Raw genomic sequence first — 22,531 nt, forward strand, 5'->3', positions numbered from 1 at the left:
GTTGGTTGGACTGATTACGACAAAGGTTTAGACAACAGTGAGGTTTTCTTCGGCCGTTTAAGAGACCAGAGCCATTTACTGCGGTATAGGGGAGGTAGTGACATAGATAAGAAACAGAACTAGGACTACAGCGCATATAGTCACAATATTGACAGAAAGGAAGAACCGACTCCGCTGCGGCTGGCAGGAACAAGGCAGCCCTGAATAGCTTCTAAACAAACAGACAAAGCAAAAAAAGACGAGGCATAGGCTTGGCCTGCAAAGCACTTGCAAGCCAATTATTCAGTACTCTTCCACTGGAGAGCTCCGCAAAATGCGCGCGAAGAAATTCCATGGTGCAGTGTCAGATTCGGTTCCTAATATCGCATGGGAAATTATTGGAAGCAAAATAAAACTGACCCAGACTGTAGAGGTGGTGTAAAAATCAGTGTGACGTGAAGAGGATGCCTAAAAAAAAGGATACACCCACGATCATCGAAAATTGGGACTGACTGAAACCTTGTAAAGGTTTGGTACCCATGAGCTTTTCATCAATAACTAAGATACTTACCAATGGAATAGTTTTCGTTGTTGGATTCGATATACATTACGTCGCAACCACCCAATTTGGGTCAAGCTGGGAAAAATGGACATATCAAACGCGAGTCCATAAACTCGGCTTTCAGAAATGACATGATATCTACGAGTATACGGGCTGAGATTCAAAGAATCAATAGCAAAACGAGAGCGTTCGTTGATAAACGCCAAACCAAACCATAGACGGTCATATATATGTGTTCCTGTATCCAATAATGTCCCAGATAGATCTAAAATCTGGAACTGAAACTACATTGCGCCAGAATATCAAAGTATAATCCCCAACCCAAAACAAAATCAATGATATACAAGATGAAAAGCAACAGTGGTACCAAAAAAGTTCGTAAATCCACGCGTATTTGACATCAGAGGGACTGCCGTCGTTCCATGGAACTGGCAAGACTCTGGCTGTCGTCACCATCAAGCAACCCCACCTCTTCTGCTGCGCTTCTTTGCGTGGAATAACCGTCGTCCAAATTCTTGCCCTTGTTGAGTTCAGCTCCGTTCATGATAGACCAAATGTCTTTCTTTGTCAGTAATCCTTGAAGAACGCCCTTATTGGAGAATAAGACGTAGCGCAGACCAAGTCGTTGGAACATCTGCAGTACAATCAAGAATGTTGTGTTACTATTGAGCGTGATAGGTGTTTGGTCCATCCAGGGTCGTAAATCGACGGTCTCCACGGGATCTGCAAATGGTTGATGCGCGAAAAAAACCTGCGTCTCTCCAGACAAGTTGCGATTCGAAGAGGATGCCGAGTTCTTGAGGGCAAATGAAAGTTCATTCCGCGAAATGTATCCCAACAAAATAGGATTCGAGGTATCAGTGATGACCGGGAACCCACGATATTGAGTGGTCACAAGGAGGTTGTGAAGGCTATCAATGGTATGACCAACAGCAACTATGGATGTGATATCGTCGACGACGGTCATCACTCTGTGAGCGGATACATCCGGCGGAGTTGTGTCTTCGCGATGATCGAGGAATGGATATTCATTTAACTGAATCCATGATTCATAAATTCCGCGCTTCCCAAAGATATCGCCGCACCATTTGGACAACATGACGCCAATCATGATTGGGATTACATAGGTCAAGGCTCCTGTAAGCTCAAACATGATAACCACTATCGAAACTGTCATTCTCGTCGCACCACCAAGGGCCGATGCAGCCCCGATGATTGCATATATCCCTGGCGTGACACACGGAATATCTGGTTCACAGTTGCTAAATATCAAGGCTTTCGGATAAGACTCTTGCCACATCTTCATAGCCGTTCCTAGACCGCGCCCATAAAGGGCACCGATAGCAACAGAAGGAAGAATGATACCCGCAGGCACATCCAAACCAAAGGTTACTGATGCAAGGAAAAAACCGAGAAGTGCAGCCCCAAGAAGAAGAGCTATCGTTCCAAGCGATGCAGCGCCGGTTTTGCAAAGCCCGAATGGATCTGCCTCCCCAGTTCCGCATTCAGCAAATAATGAATGAACAAGCTCCGAATTCTGAGCCCTCATGAAAAGGTTGGGGAAATTAATTAGTGCAGTCAAGAGAGCTACAACCACAACTTCTGTCAGCGGGCGAGGAACACTTCGAGATCGTCGCCACTTTGCAATTCTCATATTTAGCCGAATGAGGAATGCACCGTAAAGACCACCTACAATTCCGAGGAGAATGAACGGTATGATCTCGAAGCGATGCCATCCCCTCGTGTATTTCACCTGATAAAGAACGATTTCGCCTGTGCGAAATGGATTGACAGCTTGTAAAGTTACAGCGGCGACCATAGCACAGACAAAACTCTGCCACATGGCTTTATCTGGAAAGTAATATGACAGTTGCTGGGAAATAATGAGCTTAGAACCTCACGGGGATATTGTTCTTCTACCGGTGCCATACCTCTAAGCTGAACAAGACACCTCCGATAGGAGCTCCGAAAGCAACAGATATTCCTGCGGCTGCAGCCGCAGACAAGACTTCTCGCTTCCGCGCTACATTCTCAGTATGAATTGCGAAGAAACCTGATAGGGACGCATACCTTCATTGTGATTTAAACTGTCAAATGGTTTCATCATTATATTGGCACAGCAGCATGCAACGTGCACTAGCGGACCCTCTTTACCTAGCCAAAGACCCGAAGCAACGGATAGGCACTATTAACGAGTCAGTAAATCAGTAAGCCCTAAGCGTTTTCAAGATTCATACCAGTCCCAAGGATTTGATCGCAAGAGTCCAAGGTCCCATAAAGTGTCTGATCACGAAACCTCCAAGCACTGTCTTAATCTCGGGAATTCCACTGTGTCTTGCAAATATAGCATAGCTTCTGACCAAGAAGCAGGCGCAAATGGCGAAAAGGACCTATTTCCCCATATGTCAGTCCATTGCCGAGCAGGGGGAAAAAAAAAGAGGAAATTTACAGAGTATAGAGTGTAAAAGATATATTCGACCGTATAACCACCTCCGGTGGAATGGACACCTAAGGCCTCCCTCCAGGGTGTCCAGTCCAAGCATTCGGATAAGTCTAGGCGCAGATTAGCGGACCGGTCTGAATATTGGCGGTAAACAGCCTACCATCATGACCCCAACAGCAGAAATTGCGATTCAAGTAAAATTTTCCTCCTCCTCTACCATTCTTGCAATAGCCGGTTTTGAGATCCCCTAGCCAGTCACTTGCGACGTCGATGGCTGCTGCGATGATTCCCACAGAAATACCCGTCGCAATCAACACGAGCCAGACGTTACTGGCGTCGAGAAGTCTGCGGACATACCCAACTAGACCTTGACCGCTTGAATAGAGTAACCTCTTCCTTTGACGCTCCTTTGTATACTCGAAAATCCAATCGATTGCCGTGAGGTTGTCATAGCCGACTCGTCGCCCAGGACCTTCCACATACCAATCGAGAAGACCTCCCTCTTTTTGTACATTTAGATTCCCACTTCTACCATTTTGTCCAGCAAGCCTCATAGGTGAACTATCTCCTGAGAGTTGACCATCTCGGGTGCCTGAGGGGCCAAAGCGGGCGTCTCCAGCATCGTCACTGGAAAATAAACTTGATAAACTAAACTTGGAGCGCTGTTTTTGTTTTCGTTTGAAAGTTATACTGAAGAAAACGATTTGTCAGTAATCTGCGATTCCAAGTGAAGATATTCCACCTTACGGTTCATGGGCTCGTTCACTTAGAGAATCATTTACTCCGCGTGGATGTTGCGAAAGGCTATCACTGTCATAGTGATCCAATGGGCGCGCAGACTGCGAATGGCCATCAAACTCCGGACCGGGTGGTGTCATAGACATGGCTGATCATGAAGGCGTGTCAATATCCGCATCGCAAGACGACACCATGGTCTTTGTCTTTGAAACCGAGTGATCTTCGTCCTCCAACACCTGGACATAATCTCGGAGATGTGGCGCAAGCTCCGTGATTAGGTAAAGGCGGTGACACTGGCATTGTGGGGCTGCGCCACATATCGCGGCAGAAAACGAGCTTCGGTGGGAAAAAAAAAAGAAAAAAAGTGCTGCAGTCCGCAGATGGAATTTTCATCTTTGTTAAAATCATCACAGGAGTTCCTCTTGCGGCAGGGTTAATCATGGATGTTAGACCTGCCTATGAGGGGACTCTCAATGAGTCCCTGCTCTTCGAGCAGCTCCCGAATGAGATCGTGGACCTCATTCGCACTGCTTCGGGGACTCAGTACCTTAACGCGCTTGCGGTTGGCGCATTGAAGTCGAAATGTACAGAGGGGTTTTTTAACCTATACGAACCGATTTTTGTCGACTTAGCGGCACGATGGCTGCTGTCGGATCTTCATGCCAATCAAATCGAAATTATATCCGCCTTTGCACGGATTCTACCATTCGCACCATATTTGCGATCGTTTGCCAGCCAATATGCCTTATCGCGAGCTGGACCTCTATCGGCATTGGCAGTGTCGAAGGAACTAACTCTCCTGCAGCTAGATGAAAACACCATTCGCACCTTGCTCTTAGCGATTTTCAGACTTCTCTCCTTTGATCTCGAAACTTTCTCGAAGGCCGTTTCACCATTACAACTTCAGTCACTCTTCCAACACCAAGATCGATCGATAAGATATCTAGCAGTACGATGCTTCGCTTTATACATGCATACAGCCGATGCGGCCACGGAGAAGATGGTTCGGGGTAACACAGGAGATGACCCTATTGAGGGAGAGTGGGAAGGCATCCGAATTGACTACCGCTGTCTTGGTCTGTGGGAGGAGCGCCGATGGGAAACCCTGGAACAGCAGGTTCGGCATGCAAGGTCATTACGGTCTGACTCAGAGATACTATCGCAGTCTGAAATGTTACGGGAGTTTTTTACCCCAAGAACTGCAGAGGTTTGCGGTGTTTTGATCCCTAGACTGAGTGATGCGTCAATTCCACCGTCCTCTATTGTGAAGACACCGACTACGGTAGGAAATTTGCGAAAGGTTGCGACGGCCTTGCTTGACCCGGAGCCTATCCTATTGGTGGGTTTACCCAACTCTGGGAAGACATCGCTTGTAAACGACATCGCTGTAACCATGGGACAATCGGAATCCATGGTCACACTTCATCTTAACGAACAGACGGATGCGAAAAGTCTTCTTGGCATGTATTCAACCTCTTCTGCTACAGGTTCATTTGCCTGGCAGCCCGGTGTTTTGACCAAGGCCGCCAGAGAGGGCCGCTGGGTGTTGATTGAAGACCTAAACCGTGCCCCGTCCGAAGTTATTGGTCTTATCCTCCCTATTATTGAGAAAGGGGAGTTGACTATTGCTAGTAGGAAGGAACGCATAAAGTGTGCTGATGGGTTCAAAATTATTGCGACAATGAAATCTTCGTATAACATAGCAGGCGAGGAGGTTGCCCCAAGCACCACCATTCTTGGAAGCAGATTGTGGCGCAGAGTGCAGGTAGACTCGCTTTCCGTGGATGAGATTCGGGAGGTAATCATGCAGAAGTTTCCCCTGCTTGAGTCTCGAGTCCCCATCATCATGGATGTTTATCGGCGACTTTGCTCGTCCTTTCACGGAAGCCTTGCGATCAAGAGCTCCCAGGGACGAACGCCTGGTTTGCGTGACTTGATCAAACTTTGCAGCCGGCTGCATAGGCGTCTGCAGCGTCTAGGTGCAAAGACTGGTTACGAAGCTACGCCAGAAGGTGCCGAGGATGAAATATTCCTAGACATTGTTGATATATTCCTGAGATACATCCCAGAGAAGTCCTTGGAGAATTCTCTTTCATCTGTCGTTGCAGAAGCACTTCAAATTTCACCCCAGAGAGCACAGTTTTGTCTTCATGAGCGAACTCCTGCATATTCGGACCAAAGCAATAACCTAATACTTGGAAGGGAGAATTGTCGAAAAATCAAGGTACCAAGCGGATCGGCATCGAAACTCGCCGCGGCCTCTTCTCGCTTTGCTTCTACCAGGTCTGCCTTGAAACTCATGGAACAAGTCGCGGCTGGTGTGCAAATGGCCGAGCCGATTCTTCTCGTCGGAGAAACTGGTATAGGAAAAACAACTGTGGTTCAGCAGCTTGCTACTTTGATGCGACAGAAACTTACAGTAGTAAACCTGTCGCAGCAGAGTGAAAGTAGTGACTTGCTGGGAGGTTTCAAACCCGTGAATATTCGTACAATGGCAGTCCCGATGCTCGATGAGTTTAATACCTTGTTCGAGTTAACATTTTCGGCGAAGAAGAACCAGAGGTTCTTATCATCTGTTTCGAAGAGTGTTGCGGCAGGAAACTGGCCTCGTCTTGTCAATCTCTGGCATGAAGCTGTTCGTTTAGCCGACGGCATCTTCAACTCTCGTGGCAGCGCGGATGCAGAAGAACAACCAACCAAGAAAAGGAAACTGGACTCCCCCAAATACCAGCATTTGCGACAACGATGGGAGCGATTCTCCTCACAACTGGGAGACTTTGAGGCTCAAGTATCTCAAGGAGATGCCAAATTTGCTTTCGCCTTTGTTCAGGGAAAAATTGTTCGTGCGTTGAGGAATGGAGAATGGGTTCTTCTCGATGAGGTCAACCTGGCCTCTCCGGATACTCTTGAGAATATTGCCAGCCTTCTTCACCACGGCAGCGAAGGGTCACCTTCAGTTCTACTTTCGGAAGCTGGAGACGTGGAAAGAGTTTTTGGACACCCGGATTTCCGTATATTTGGTGCCATGAATCCTGCTACCGACGCAGGGAAACGAGACTTGCCCCCGGGTCTTCGTTCTCGGTTCACCGAACTCTACGTTCACTCGCCCGACAATGAGTTGGATGACTTATTGTCACTGATTCAAAAATACCTCGGCGACCTGACATTGCCTGACTCGAGAGCAGTGCCGGACCTTGCACAGCTATACATGGAGACAAAGAAACTCAGCAATGAGAATAAGCTTACGGACGGAGCTGGGCAACGACCACACTTTAGTATCCGTACTTTGGTCCGTGCCCTTATCTATGTCACTGATCACGCCCATGTATATGGATTGCGTCGTGCAATTTTCGAGGGATTTTCCATGAGTTTCTTGACTGTTTTGAGCCAGGACTCAGAAAGACTTTTGATGCCGCTCCTCGAGAAGCACATTTTTAGCAACACAAAGAACGCAAGAGCCCTTCTCGGACAAACACCCAAGCCTCCTGCCGATGGGAAAAGCTACGTTCCGTTTAAGCATTACTGGATGCCATGTGGAAATATGACCCCCGAGGAACAGCCCCATTATATCGTTACCCCCTTCATCGAGAAGAACTTGAAGAATTTGGTCAGAGCAAGCTCAACTCGCAGATTCCCAGTTTTGCTACAGGGTCCGACCTCCGCCGGAAAAACTAGCATGATCGAATATCTCGCCAAGGTATCCGGAAACAAATTTGTTCGAATCAACAATCACGAGCATACGGATTTACAAGAATATCTTGGATCTTATGTGTCTGGTGATGATGGCACTCTTGGTTACCAGGAAGGTATCCTTGTAGAAGCACTCAGACATGGATACTGGATTGTCCTTGATGAGCTCAACTTGGCACCCTCGGATGTTTTGGAGGCATTGAACCGGCTTTTGGATGATAACCGTGAACTTTTCATACCCGAAACCCAGGAAGTCGTTCGACCGCACCCGAATTTCATGCTTTTTGCAACTCAAAACCCTGCCGGTCTTTATGGTGGACGAAAGGTGCTGTCCCGTGCCTTTCGAAACCGTTTCCTTGAACTGCATTTCGATGATATCCCAGAGAGTGAACTAGAATTTATCTTGAAAGAGCGTTCTCAAATTGCCCCTTCTTTTTGCACAAGAATCGTTTCAGTCTACCGGAAGCTATCGTTATTGCGCCAGGCCAACCGTCTTTTCGAACAGAAAAACAGCTTTGCTACATTGCGTGACCTCTTCCGATGGGCTCTACGACAAGCTGATGACCGTGAGCAATTGGCAATCAATGGTTTCATGTTGCTTGCTGAACGAGTTCGGAACCCACAGGAGAGAGCGGCTGTCAAAGGCGTGATTGAAGAGGTGATGAAAGTCCGGATCGATGAAGATGAGATATATGGCCAATCTCAGTTGGAGAAGGCCGCTCCTTTCCTTAAGGAATTATCCCCGGGTATTGTCTGGACAAAGGCAATGAGACGTCTCTTTGTCTTAGTATCGAGAGCGATTCAGAACAACGAGCCGGTTCTTCTAGTAGGAGAAACTGGCTGCGGAAAGACACAGCTCTGTCAGGCAGTAGCAGACCTTTGCAAGAAAGAGCTTTTCACCGTGAATGCTCATGTGAACCTGGAGACTGGCGATCTTATAGGAGCCCAGCGACCAGTGAGGAATAGGTCGGCGATTGAAAAGCAATTGCTGAGCGATCTCCAAGAAGTGCTCAGCGAAGAAAGCATCGAGTTTCAGTCGCTCGAGGAACTGAAACGTGCTTTCAGTGCAATGGATCGGGAACGGTTACAAGCCTTTGACCCGGAGTTGGTGCGACGGGTTGAGCAGAACATCACTCGATCCAATGCGCTCTTTGAGTGGTCCGACGGTAGCCTTATTACCGCTATGAAAACCGGGCAATTCTTCCTTCTGGACGAAGTTTCTCTCGCTGATGACTCTGTGCTTGAAAGACTCAACAGTGTTCTAGAGCCTCATAGATCGATACTTCTCGCTGAGAAGGGCCCCATCGACTCTATGGTGGTGGCTGATGATGGCTTCCAGTTTTTGTCTACGATGAATCCTGGAGGTGATTATGGCAAACGTGAGCTTTCGGCTGCGCTTCGAAACCGAATGACAGAGATATGGGCTCCTCAATTATCTGAAGATGAAGATATCTTGCCCATTCTCCAGATGAAGCTTGATTTGAAATTGGACAACATCCCGAGAGCAATGTTGCAGTTTGCCAAGTGGTTCAAATCAGCATTCCAAAACTCTTCAACTACTTCTCTTTCGATTCGTGATCTTCTTGCTTGGGTCGATTTTGCCAATAAATGCCAGAGTTCGGATCCCTTGTTTGCCATAGTGCAGGGTGCTGCAATGGTTTTCATTGATACGTTGGGAGCCAACCCCGCTGCTATGCTTGCAACTGGACTGCACAATCTTGAGGGCAACCGGCAACTATGCTTGAATAAGCTCCAGGAATTGTTCGCCGTGGACGCTTCGAGCATTTACTCGCAGAAATCAACGATCACCATCGAAAATGGATCTCTGCGTGTTGGACCTTTCTGCCTCCCCGTGGTTGGTGATGCAACGCCGGATCCTGAGTTCATAATGGATGCCCCTACCACCATCGCCAACTCGGTCAGAATCGCTCGTGGTCTTCAATCATCGAAGCCAATCCTTCTTGAGGGAAGTCCAGGTGTCGGCAAGACCACGCTTGTGACTGCTCTTGCGAAAGCTCTTGGAAAACCGCTCACTCGTATCAACCTTTCTGAGCAGACAGACCTCACAGATCTTTTCGGATCAGATGTCCCTGTGGAAGGTGGTGACGTCGGTCAGTTCACTTGGCGTGATGCGCCATTTCTGCAAGCGATGCAACGCGGTGACTGGGTTTTACTCGACGAAATGAACTTGGCTTCTCAGTCTGTACTCGAGGGTCTGAACTCTTGCTTGGACCACCGCCAACTAGTCTACGTTGCTGAACTTGATCAAACTTTCAAGAGACACCCGAACTTCGTTCTCTTTGCCGCGCAAAACCCTCATCATCAGGGTGGTGGGAGAAAGGGTCTTCCTGCCTCCTTTGTCAACCGTTTCACTGTTGTTTATGCTGACAGTTTCACCGACGCTGATTTGAAGAGAATCAGTGCAAAGCTTTTCCCTGGAAGTCCTGCAGCACAAACTGAAAAGTTGGTGGATTTCGTATCTTTGTTGAATCGGGCTATCGTTAAAGAACGACGGCTAGGAGTCGTTGGTGGGCCATGGGAGGTCAACTTGCGAGATATCCAACGATGGCTTCAGTTGGCGGATCGGGGAAACGTGCAGATACCAACAAACAATTTCCTCGACATCATAATTTCCCAAAGGTTCAGAAGCCAGGAGGATCGAGAAGTGGTCTCCCAACTGTACCAGCGGGTCTTTCACGACACGCCGGCTAATGCCAAAAGTTATTACCACAACCTCACCCCGGAATATATGCAGGTTGGACTTGGTATAATGCGAAGAGATCCTCTTTTCCAACGCAGCCTCGAACCACAGATGCAAATACTGCCAGGGGATCTTCCCATTCTCGAGTCACTTATTCTGTGTATAGAGCAGTCGTGGCCAAGTATTTTGGTTGGATCAGCTGGTTGTGGCAAGACTACTTTAATCCGAAAGGCCGCAGCGATCAGCGGCTCAGACCTTGTCGAACTAGCACTGAGCGCTGACACCGACACCATGGACTTGATCGGTGGATTCGAACAGATTGACTACAAGAGAGAGATCTCATCTCTTGCCCAAGAGATTTCCTATTTCCTTCAGCAGCATATAATTTCTGCCCACTCATCAGGAGAAACTTCAGAGGCAATTTCCACCTTCCTCGACCTCCATGAATTATTCCAGGGGCCCGATGCATCATTGGATACTATCTGCTCGTCACTCTCAATGCTATGCCAGGCGTATTCGCACCCGATTCTTGAGGAGTTTTTGACTCGATCTCAAAATCTGTTGAATGTCTCAAAACAATCCGATAAGATGAGGGTTGGTTTTGAGTGGACCGAGGGTGTCCTGACGCAAGCTGTCCAGCATGGCCGTTGGGTTGTACTTGACAATGCAAACCTATGCAATCCATCTGTACTTGACCGACTGAATTCTTTGACGGAGCCAAACGGAGCCCTCATACTCAATGAACAACGGACCGAGGATGGATCTGCTCGGATCATTAAGCCGCACCCGAACTTCAGGCTCTTTTTGACAATGGATCCTCGCCATGGCGAGTTGTCTCGTGCTATGCGCAATCGATGTGTTGAAATTTGTTTCTTGCCCCAGGAAGTCGACGAATCTCACAGCCTTCTTGGACCAGCTTACACTAGCGAATCTTTCTTGTATCGTCTTCGACCCGTCTGGAATGCCAAACCATCATTCAATGCTGAAAATCTGGCGAGACTTTCATATGAAGTACGCCTAGATCATCTATCCATTCCAGACCTGGCCTATCTCCAGCGTTCGTCGACTGTTCTGCCTCCACCCAATTTCGAACACTCACAGGGTGAATCATTCTCGTCAATCGTGCAGCGTTATGCTTCCATGATACATGAAAATTCGTCTTGGAAACCACTTGATCATGTCAAACAGGAAATCCCACTTGGCGGTGCTTCGATGGCTGTCCAGGGATACTTCCAGCCCCTTCACCCACTTGTCAATGAGCCGTTGGCCATGATAGCGGGAGCAAATGTGCCTCTGTCATGGTTGATTATCCTGGCACAATTGCAGGAGTGCAAGCTGGATCTTTATCGCTTACGAGAAGGTTTGATACGAGCAGATGAATCCGGAAAACTCCTTAAGCCAAGCCAAATGACTCGCTTAGAACGCTCGTTGGCATCAGGACGGGTGCCCGCTTTGATGAAGGACGCAACACAACCAGTTGGTTCATTCTTATCTGATTGTGGACAAGCGCTTTACGACTTTATCCAAGGCTTAGACCAGGATGCTCTTCAAATCCCTGAGTTGGTGGCTGCTCTTCGGGCCATTGTCAATTTCTGCGCAGATATCTTCCGGGTTACAGAAGTAAAGCAAGTGGACGAGGGCGCATTCCAGATCTATCTTCAAATTGGTAAAGAATTGTGCGTCTCCTTGCAAGACTCATGGCCGTTATTGGAACCGTTGGCTGTCGCTTTATCTGAGTATCTCGGCCGGTTCCAAGCGGGATGGGCCTTGACCACGGGACTTAGCATGCAAAAGCTTTGGGAATCATGGAGGCCAGCAACCCCCGCTACCCAGGAACAGTTGAAGTCTTTGATGGAATTGGAGTCTGTTGTTCTTGAGTTCACCGATCTTGCTACCAAGACACGCCTGGAATTGTCTCAGTTGAGTCAAGTACGGTCATCCTTGATTGACGCACAACGATCCATTCTTTTGGACGGAGCCGATGGAGAATTTCTTGTACAGGTATGTTTTCTTGTGTAGCTATTTCTTCACATCTCTTCTTGAAACTTATCATAAACAGGGTGTCAAGCAGATAGTCGCGGAACTGTCGAAGGCCGTTCAGCATGCAGATTCGACAGAAAAGCCTTACTTTTTGACCAATTTTGAAGCCCTGTGTCAATATCGCGATATTTCATCTTTCTGGAAATCTGGACAAGCAAGCGATCCGGCAATTCAAAACCTCCTACCGCTGTTGGCTGGTCGCCCAGCTCGGCCCTTGGACGCATCCAAACTCAAGAACAATGTTCCAGATATTCTCCATAGGATTTCATTGTTCTCCGGGTGTGGGGACTCAAGCTCTCCGAATGCCATCGGTGGAATTGTCTCCCTCTCCCTCTTACAAAAACTGACATACGTTGGTGTTACAAGTTTGGGCCAGATCAATGCCTTGGAAGCTGAAAAGAAAATTCTTTCCAAAGCCGTGGCTGCAACCAGTGAGGAGATTGCCGTGGATCAGACTAAAATTCTGAGGCAAATGCTGTCAAGGCTGGCTATGGAGCTAGTCGTCCTCCACGGTGAGCTATTTGAGCCACAGTGCTTGGAACACCTGACCGCGATTCTTCGGTCGGTAGAGGAGAAGGGCTCGTGGACCGGCCCGCCGTTGTATGAAATTCAAGTGGAGAAGAGCTTACCGGGTGATCATTTCTTCAGAGCCTTTGCCAAGCAAGCTCTCCCAAGTTTGATATCCTCTTTGACATCGAATGCACCTGATGCAACGGGAGAACTTCGAAAGACTGGGCTGGCCACGGTGCAGCTGGCAATCATGCTGTTACGGCTCTTCGTGCCAGACAAGCCCTTTGACCCCTCTCTCGGCCTCGTCGTTCAAAGAGAAAGACATGCGCAACTTGCTCATGACCTTAGCACGAAATCCGAGGCTATATCTTCGTTCGAAATCACCTTTTCTGGCCAGTCTTCCAACATGCGTTACAAAATAGTCCAGGGTCAATTGCAGGATCTGGGTTCCGCGCCGCCTCCTTCATCTGTAAACCGACCACAAGACTCGGAGATCGGTCTTCTACAGGGCGAATTCTCCAATCTTATCAACTCTGTCCTCAACAGGAACCCTGAGGACATGGTTATCGCAGCACTGGACAAGAACCCGCAGTCTGTAGAGATGGTCAAACTTCTCCGTGACAATGTTCAACAGCTGAGCCATCGTCTAAGTACTAATTACAGATCTTACGACGATATCACGGTTCCCGTTGTTCGTTTCCTCCAAATCTTGGAGCTGGGACTTTTCATGACCTCAAGCCAAACCCAGGACTCGAATGGTGCTCAGGATATACTGGCTATCAGTGAGACCACACCATTCTTAGGTGGAACCATCCACCCGATGTCCGCTTCCAACAATCAGGACACTTCATTCGGGTCAAAGTATGCAGTCGATATGCGATTCCACGAGTTGTCATCTCTCGGGGTGGCCCAAGTCGCGGACTCTACCCTCATCCACACTCGGGCAGGACGTGATACCCTTCGTCGAATCTTGGAACAGTTCCATGTATTATGGAAAACAAAACTCCGAGAGGACCAGGAAGACGAGGCTAAGAGAAATAATTTGTACCGTTATCGAGGGTCCTGGGAGGATAGTGAAGAGGTCGATGAGAATGAGCTACGCGAGCTTTTCCCCACGTACGACAATGACTCTGCCGAAGAAAGCAACGAACAGCCTCGCTTTGACCCCAAAGCCATATCTGTTCGACTCTCTTCCCTTCACGCACAGCTATTCGAATCCCAAGACCCCGAAAGAGCTCTCATCAGCTTCGTCAAAGAATCTTCCCGCTTGTTGGGATCGATTTGGTCGGATTGCCAAGGCTCGGTATCATTGACACAGCCTAAAGAACAACTCCCTGGTGTTTTCCTGCTACTTGAAGATGCCATTAACGGAGAGGCACAGCCACCAGCAAATAAGTTCAACTTCTATACTGATTCGAACTCTGCTGAAGCCAAAAGGCTTATGTCTCTGACTCTTTCTGTGCAATCTCGGTTTATTCAGATTCAAACAGCCTGGCCAGAACACGCCATCCTTCAGGATGTCATCATCTGCTGTAAAGAGATCCTTCAGTTCAAGCACACAGAGCCAGTGGCCAAGTTCATCACCAAGGTGGAAAAGCTCTATTCCCTTGTTCACGAATGGCAACTTGTGGCTAGCCGAGAATATTCTGCAGCTTCGCTTTTCGATGAACTCACCGGCCTAATCATAAGCTGGAGGCGCCTCGAGTTGTCGACTTGGGCAAGACTTTTAGACCTCGAAAAAGAAAAGTGCGATCAAGATGTCAGCTCCTGGTGGTTTGTTGCCTACGAAGCGATTATCGCAGCGCCTATTCAAATGGCGGAGTCTGACCAAGCTGGTCTACATGGCCATATTCAAGAGGTTGTTTCAACACTTGAAAACTTCTTCTTATCAACAACCCTAGGCCAATACAGTGAACGTCTTCGACTCGTTAGCAACTTCCGCTCTCTACTATTGCTCTACGTTAAGGATCTCCCTGCCCTGCAGCAGCTTGCTTCAGCATTGGAAAACTTCCTTCAGCACTACAGACCATTCGAGCCTTTGGCACACAAACTTCTGGTTGATAAGAGATCAGCTCTGGAGAAGGACATCAAAGAGCAAATTCAGCTGGCGAGCTGGAAGGACACCAATATTGTTGCTCTTAAGGAAAGTGCACGGAGATCGCATATTAAGTTATTCAAGCTGGTTCGAAAATACCGCGAAATCCTGGCTCTGCCTGTCCAGCAAATTTTGGATCAAGGGATGCCTGATGACAACGAAGATAAGACACAGTCTAGCTCCGCCCAGAGAGATGTGGCCCTAGCCTCGATTGTTTCTCCTGAGGCTCTCGCCATGTGCCAGCAAAAGAACAATGAAATTTGGCTCAACAGGGCGCCTCGTTTCCAAAATCCAGATGGCACAGCTACCAACATGATGAGTGTCTACTCCTCAATTTCTACCGAGTTTGATATATCAGAAGATCTCGAGAGCTTCGCAAGCTCCGTGGTCGAGGGTATCAAGGAATTCAGGTCGCAGACGCCAAAGGTCTTGACCGAAGAAAATAAAGATGATGTTCAACACCTCAAGATCCAGAAACGTCGTCTATACTCAGACACTTTGCGACAGCTTCTGGAAATGGGCATCAAGCGGAGTGCAAGTACCAATCTGGTAGAAACACAGGCATCTATCGCACAAGTCCTTACCACCAGTCCCGCTCTAGAAGCTGGATCTGTTGTCTCGCGTTTGATCCACAGTGCCGACTCTTATTTCCATAGACTGTTGGATCTGCTTCCCCGTGTTCGTGAAGCATCAAGGAATTACTCCGAAGATCTTAGCAATGTTGAAGTTTCAAGAAGTTTAGGGTCCGTTGAGCATCTCTTGTTCCTAGCAAGGAAGCAGAGAGGCACTATCTCCCCCGCAATTTTGGATCTGGGATCATTCGAGTCGACTCTCGTCAAGATGTCCAACCTTTGGAGTTTTGGATCTGGTTCGCTTTCCAAGTCTTCGCCGAGATTCCCAGAGCAAAGACAGGATTTGTCAAGGATGGTGGCGTGGCTGGCACCTATAATTGGGTTAGCCGCCATGATTGTCGAAGTCCATTCTCGATTCTCCGGTGTTGACTCTTCGCCCATCTCCAAAGCTTTGCATGCCTGGAAAGATACCTTCAACCGCTTAAGAAAATCATTGGAGGGCCTCCCGGAGCTGCCAAATGGAATTGTTTCAAACCTTCATAAAGCAACGGTTGATGAAGCATCAGATTCAATTGCCCGATTAAACATGGATGTGATGAGATGGTCTGAAGATCGTCCGGATCTACTTTTCGCATTAAGCCAGATAACACCTTGGGCTACGACCAGGGCGGATTCGACCGTGCAGATTGGCGAAACTGATGCTTTGGCTGTTCAAGAATTCGACGGGGCTCTTCTCACTGCAGTCGACAAGATACTCATTAGCCTCCAAAAACTGAAGGAGATTCCTGCCTCGATCATATCTCCAGGTGCAATTTCAAGGAGCGACGAGTTCTTTACTCGGACAGTGAAGGCTATTCGTATCTCTGATATTACATCATCTCTCGAGTTTGTGTTGGACAAGCTGCAGTATCTTCAGAGTCACACATCTGGCGGAATTTCTTTCGCTTCCGCCTTGGTGGCCACTGTGCTCCCGATCACTAACAAGTATTACCACATTTGCAAAGACCTAATCGACCGCTTCATCTCCGTCCACAGGGAAACGTGCAAGATGTCCTATCTTCTCGCACAGTCCTTCACGCAGATCGCGTCCCAGGGATTCTGCAGCCCAAGCGAGGCTTCCACAGAGGAGGAAAGCAAGTCTGGCAAGCTCGAGAGTGGTACTGGTCTTGGCGATGGTGATGGTGCTGAAGATATCAGTAAAGACGTCGGGGACGACGAGGACCTGTCAGAACTGGCGCAGCAAGAGCAAAAAGAAGAACCTACCGAGGACATGGACAACTCTGCAGATGCGGTTAACATGGACCAGGAAGAAATGCAGGGAGAGGCAGGAGATCGCAAAGAAGGCGACGAAGAAGAGGAAAACGACAGTGGTGAAGAGGGAGAGGACGATATAGACGAGGAAGTTGGCAGCGTCAATGATCTGGACACCTCGGCAGTGGACGAAAAGATGTGGGATGGCGATCATGACGACAAACAGAAGGAGGCCGAGAATGAAGAAGGGAAGGGTGAGACCGAAGCTGATCAACAGACTGCAGCCCAGGAGCAGGAGAAAAAGAATGAAAAGGAAGGAAAAGAGGGCGATGAAGAAGGGGAGGAAAGTGAAGAGGATGAAGAAGCTCCTGAAGACGAAGGCGAGGCTGTTGGGCGTGAGGATATGGAGGTAACAGATCCACATGCCAAGGAAGAAGATGCACTGGACCTTCCCGATGAAATGCAGCTGGATGGCGATGAAAAAGAAGGGGAAGATGATCTTGGAAGTGATGACGGCATGGACGATGGTCTTTCGGATATGGGTCCTCCTCCTGCCGAGGACGAGCAAGTTGGAGACCTTGACAATGCCGCTGAAGATGAAAATATGGATCAGCAAGGAGAAGAGCAGGATGGCAACGAGAATGGTGAAGAAATGCCTGAAGAGGGAGATGCCAATGAGGCCGAGGGAGAGGATGAAGCCAACGAAGCTGGCGAGGATCAGCCGGAAGAGGCAGAGAAAGAAGATTTCCTAGCCCAGCGTGACGAGAATGAAGCTGATGGAGAGAATGTTGCTCCTAGCGAAGCTGTTAACGGTGGACTGGGTGCTGAACAAGACCAAAACGATGAAAAAGGTGCATCTGGCGATGCACAACAGGAAAACGGCTCTACAGACCCTGCAAACACAGAGCAACAGACCGGCGCTGCCAACGAAGGCGAAGATAGCAAGCGGAGCCAAGACGCAGGTGGTGGGGATGACGCGAACCCGCAAGATCCTCAAATGCAAGCGTTCAAGAAATTGGGCGATATTCTCGAGCAATGGCATCGCCGCCAGAAGGAAATTCAGAATGCATCATCACAGGAAGAGGACCAAACCCAGCAGCCCCCTGAAGATACCGACATGGGTGATGCTGATTTCGAACATCTCGCGGATCAAGACGATATCGCTGATACCCAAGCCCTTGGTCAAGCTAGTGAAGAACAAGCTCAAGCTCTTGACCAAAACAAGGCTGTGGAGTCTGAAAATAAGCCCGAGGAAAGTCAACACTTGCCAGATGTGTCCGACGACCAGCAGGATCTTCTTGACAACCAGCTGGCGGATGAGATGCAGCTAGACCAGGAAATGGCTCCCAGAGACGGAGAAGGCGCAGGGGCTATGATTCCTGGCAACTCTCAGACCCAGGAACGAACGAACGATGCCCATGGCCAACAGGAAATTAACGAACAATTGGATGAGGTCGACGCTCATTTGGAGGCGATTCATCTATCGTCCAGCCTCCCGCCGCTTACTCCCCAGGACGAGGCTCGACGACTCTGGGCACACTACGAATCGGCCACGAACGACCTTTCTCTGTCACTGACAGAGCAACTGCGTCTCATTCTGGCACCGACGCTTGCAACTAAGCTACGTGGTGATTTCCGAACAGGAAAGCGACTGAACATCAAGCGCATTATTCCATACATCGCTTCGCAATACAAGCGTGACAAGATCTGGATGCGGCGCTCCATTCCCTCCAAGCGCAACTACCAAATTATGCTTGCCGTCGACGACAGTAAGTCCATGCTTGAGAGTGGAAGTGGCCAGCTGGCGTTCGAAACCCTTGCCCTCGTTGCAAAGAGTCTTAGCATGCTCGAAGCAGGAGATCTGTGTGTCCTCGGCTTTGGCAATGAGGACCATGTCCGGGTTGCCCATGAATTCGGCAAGCCGTTCTCTTCGGAGGCCGGATCGCAGGTGTTCCAGCATTTCAGCTACCAACAAACTGGAACCAATGTGCGCAAGTTGATTGCCGATTCCATTGCTTTGTTCCGAGAGGCCCGTTTCAAGCGTTCGCCAGGATCAGGCAACGCCGACCTCTGGCAGCTGCAACTCATCATCTCTGATGGTATCTGTGAGGACCACGCAACTATCCAACGCCTCGTGCGCCAGGCTCAAGAAGAAAGAATCATGATCGTGTTCATTATCGTTGATGCCGTGAAGGGAAGCTCCATCATGGACCTCAGCCAAGCGACCTTTGAACCCGACATGGAGAGTGGTACTGGGGAGATGAAGTTGAAGATGAAGAAGTACCTCGAAGGATTCCCATTCCCTTACTATCTGGTTGTGCGTGATGTTCGGGAGTTACCGGCTGTATTGGCCACGGCGTTGAAGCAATGGTTTGCTGAAGTTGTTGATGTTTCATCTTGAAAATACTTGCATGATGATATTTTGGGTTAGAAAAAAGCGATGATTTATCATGTTTATGTTTATGTTTATGTTTCTTTTTTATATTCTTATCTTGTATATATCAAAATCAGTGTACATGAATGCATCTACGATTCTACAATTACTGAACTTCCATAAATGATCTGTAAAGCACTTTCGAATCAGACGATCATAAAGGTTCATTATTAGAAACTCCATCTTTTAAAATGCCAATTTAATTATACAAACGTTGGTATCCAGAGTAAATTGTACGTTAAAAGCGAAAACAAATTGACAACACAACACTCTTCACCATCCATACTTGGAACCAGCTTCTTTCTTGTTTCTCCGTCCAGTTGCAAAGCTTTCCTCCAAGGCGTCTTTCTGGGTGCTTGCAGCATTGACCAGCTGTTGCAAGGTGTGCTTGCCTGGCGCAATTGCCCGGACTGGGTTGTGCTGAGCAGCAGCCAGATCGGTTTGACGTGCCGCTTGTTGATTCGAAACGTATTCTGCATCTGTGTTGAAATGGAGGACTTGAGATTGAGAGTCGGCATTGCGGCCAAACAGGTGACGTCGTTCGGCGCGCGAGAGGTTCAGATCATCAGCAATGTTACCGAGGGTTTGAGACGACCCTGCTGTTTGTTGTGAGGGAATGGACGCGGCTTCAGGATCTGGTTGAGGACCGGCTGGTGGAGCTTCAGCCGGGGTACTGTATACCAAGGGCTCGTAAGTTGTTCCTTGGGTTGAAGCATCGGTTGTGCTGGGCTCTTCTTCTTTCGCCAAGGAGAAAAGACTAATCTTGGGCTTCGGTGCAGGAGGAGCTGGAGCTGGAGGAGCAGCAGGCTGAGCAGCAACGTGCTCCTTGGGCGGCTGTGATGGTTCCTTCGACTCGACTGGTGTGGGCACAGGAGGCGTAGTCTTGGGCGGCTGCTTTTTCTTCTGCGGACGTCCCACGGATAACGGTTTAAACATCATCGGATTCCCTTTCAATTTGGTTTCTCCATCTTTCTTTTCCATCACACTTCCTGTCCCGGCAGGCTCTTTCTGAAGACTTCCAGCCTTGGGGATAGTTTCATTATCAACCTCCGCAAAAGCCTGGTCCTGCCGCATCTCCGCATCTGCATCACGGTCAAACCCAGGTCCAGCCCCTGTTTTCAGATTGAAAACTTTGCGCGCAGGCCCAGATGGCTTTTTGGCCTGGTCCGCAGTGGCATTATTCCGCTTAGGAGCCGGTAAAAACGAATTGAATCCAGAAAATGCACCTCCGCCACCACCTATCTTGGCCTTTTTCCGTGCTGGGCCATCTTCGCCTTGGTCGCCTTGGTCACCATCTGTAGAGGTTTCGGGTTTGATTTCAGGGAGAGCGACGCGAATCTTGCGCGGGTTACTGCGATCGACGATGGACTGGAAGTTGGCACCACCGGGGGTCGTGGTGGGCTTGGGAGGATTGGCTGCCGGGGGCCCTGGGACTGGGGTGATTTTCTTATCGGATGGTTGTGTCACATTCTCAGGCTCTGAATCTGATGCTTCGGAATCCGAATAAGACACGAGAGCCATGTTGGGTGATGGAACTGCGGGGAGGGATGAATGCGAAGTCGAGAAAGGAATTAAAGATGTCCGACAGCTTCAGGATGATAATTACCATACGCGTATTGCCACGGTCACGCACAGACCACTATCCCACTCTGCGATACATTTAGGACAAGTATTGTTGTAATATCAATACGCAAATTATCTGGGTGTTTCCAACAATAAAATGCAAATAAATCGTAATATTCCATTTTGATTCTTGACTTTACGACTTTCAGATATCATTTTAATTATTGAATACTAGGTAGGCTATCGCAGAGCCCTGTTTGAGCGTCTTCCATCTCTGGCTGTTTGGTCAGTACTACATGTCAAATAACCGTCACTTTCTTCTTACTTGATCAGCATGAAAGAAGATATACGCCGCTGAGTGCAGAACAGCCTCTTGGTTCTTTGGTGTCTGCAGTATAAATGACATCATTGCAAGATAGCTGATGATCAGATAAGATAAGAGCTGCTGACTAACACAGTTCTTTTTGTTCCTGCGATCATCTTGAATAATGTCGCGACAGCGGACTTTCTCTTTAACCTCACTTCTCACTCATTCGCACCTTACAGCACTTCTTTCCAGAACTTATAAAATGTTCTAAGGCGATCAATACTGTTTCCTCACCTGACCTGTCGCAATGGCGAGCAGCGCTGACCGGGACACCTCCCCGCCTGCTCGAGAAGCCAACGAACACAACAGACAAGAAAGGGGAGACGAATACTCGCGCTCAGGAAAGGGAAAGTTCCGATTCAAGTCATCCAGTTCCAGATCAAAATCGAAACGGGACGGAGAGAGGGAGGAAGATCGCCACAGACGACACAGACATCATCGCCATCACCGCGACAGCCACCATCGGTCGAAACGCCACAAATCGAAGCACGACCGTTCGCCATCACCGACACTATTTGAGGGGCAACCGCAGTTCTCGCCGGATGCAGCATTTCGGGAATCGCTGTTTGATGCGCTAGGGGACGATGAAGGCGCTGCGTACTGGGAGTCTGTCTATGGACAGCCGATCCATAACTACTCGATACCGTCTGTTCCGACGGGGCCGAATGGGGAATTGGAGCAGATGTCGGAGGAGGACTATGCAACATATGTGCGGACAAAGATGTGGGAGCGAACGCGCGAGGGCATGATAGAAGAGCAGGAACGATTACGGCAAGAGAGAGCCAAGCACAATCGGCGGCAGAAGGAGCAAGAAAACGAGCGTTACGAGCGGGTGCGGTTTGAAAAGGCGATGGAAGAGAGTCTACAGAGAGGTCGACAGCGAAAACGACTCAAGGCCTGGAAAACATTATGGGCGGAGTATCTGCAGAGCTGGGAGGACATCAACAAGGAGGTGGCTGCGAGTAGAAATGCCGATAAGCCGGCAGATTCGAATGCCAGCCAGGACCAGAAACATCTTCGCAACCTTCTTTTCTGGCCTGTTGAAAGTGGAAAACGGAGAGATATTTCGCAGGAAACGGTCGAAGAGTTTATGCGCCATGCTCCAGCACTTGAACCGAACGCAGATGAGAAGGATACATCGGCAGATCTCCTCACAACCCTAAAGACTGAGCGGGTTCGCTGGCACCCCGATAAGATCCAGCATCGTTATGGCGCATTGGGAGTGGACGATTCCGTGATACGCAGTGTGACTGAGGTTTTCCAAATCATCGACCAAATGTGGAACGACTTGAGAGAGAAGCAAGGTTGAAGGCTTGCAGCAGCTTTTGTGGAACTGTTTTGGTTTCATCCTGTTTGTTTTTCCTGTTCCACGCATAGAGAGAACTTGCATATACGGCGTTTGACTCGTGATACCCTATTTTTATGAATGAACTATTTAAAGAACCTCTAAGCCCTGTTTGATTTAGAGAATTGCAGTGGAATACACATTATCCACTTCGTCCGAGGCTCGGAGATACTAGATTCATCTTAGATTCTTCGATGACGAAGCTTCAATTCGAAAATAACATAAATACCCCCTCTCCTCC

General features: G+C 48.6%; 4 protein-coding genes across 4 annotated transcripts; 2 read left to right on the plus strand and 2 right to left on the minus strand.

The window, feature by feature from the left end:
* Positions 1–941: 941 nt before the first annotated feature.
* On the minus strand, positions 942–3,868 carry ASPWEDRAFT_53976 (chloride channel protein; the record flags this gene model as incomplete). Its single annotated transcript, XM_040837986.1, has 7 exons — positions 942–2,414; positions 2,473–2,564; positions 2,612–2,726; positions 2,779–2,931; positions 2,991–3,094; positions 3,145–3,674; positions 3,732–3,868. The coding sequence occupies 7 exons, from the start codon at positions 3,866–3,868 to the stop codon at positions 942–944; spliced, it is 2,604 nt and encodes an 867-aa protein (XP_040686024.1).
* Positions 3,869–4,161: 293 nt separating this feature from the next.
* ASPWEDRAFT_175629 (AAA family ATPase midasin) lies at positions 4,162–18,982 on the plus strand (the record flags this gene model as incomplete). Its single annotated transcript, XM_040831390.1, has 2 exons — positions 4,162–12,114; positions 12,173–18,982. 2 exons carry the CDS (start codon positions 4,162–4,164, stop codon positions 18,980–18,982), a joined length of 14,763 nt encoding a protein of 4,920 aa, XP_040686025.1.
* A 171-nt stretch (positions 18,983–19,153) lies between these two features.
* On the minus strand, positions 19,154–20,564 carry ASPWEDRAFT_44446 (PRCC domain-containing protein). Its single transcript, XM_040836265.1, has one exon. It carries the CDS (start codon positions 20,534–20,536, stop codon positions 19,289–19,291), a length of 1,248 nt encoding a protein of 415 aa, XP_040686026.1. The 5' UTR covers positions 20,537–20,564; the 3' UTR covers positions 19,154–19,288.
* Positions 20,565–21,294: 730 nt separating this feature from the next.
* Positions 21,295–22,245, plus strand: ASPWEDRAFT_96119 (uncharacterized protein; the record flags this gene model as incomplete). Its single annotated transcript, XM_040839612.1, has 1 exon — positions 21,295–22,245. A coding segment is annotated over one exon (951 nt), but the record flags the coding sequence as incomplete, so codon positions are not given.
* Between the last annotated feature and the right edge of the window lie 286 nt (positions 22,246–22,531).

The sequence above is a fragment of the Aspergillus wentii genome (assembly GCF_001890725.1).
Source record: "Aspergillus wentii DTO 134E9 unplaced genomic scaffold ASPWEscaffold_7, whole genome shotgun sequence".
Taxonomy (NCBI): domain Eukaryota; kingdom Fungi; phylum Ascomycota; class Eurotiomycetes; order Eurotiales; family Aspergillaceae; genus Aspergillus; species Aspergillus wentii.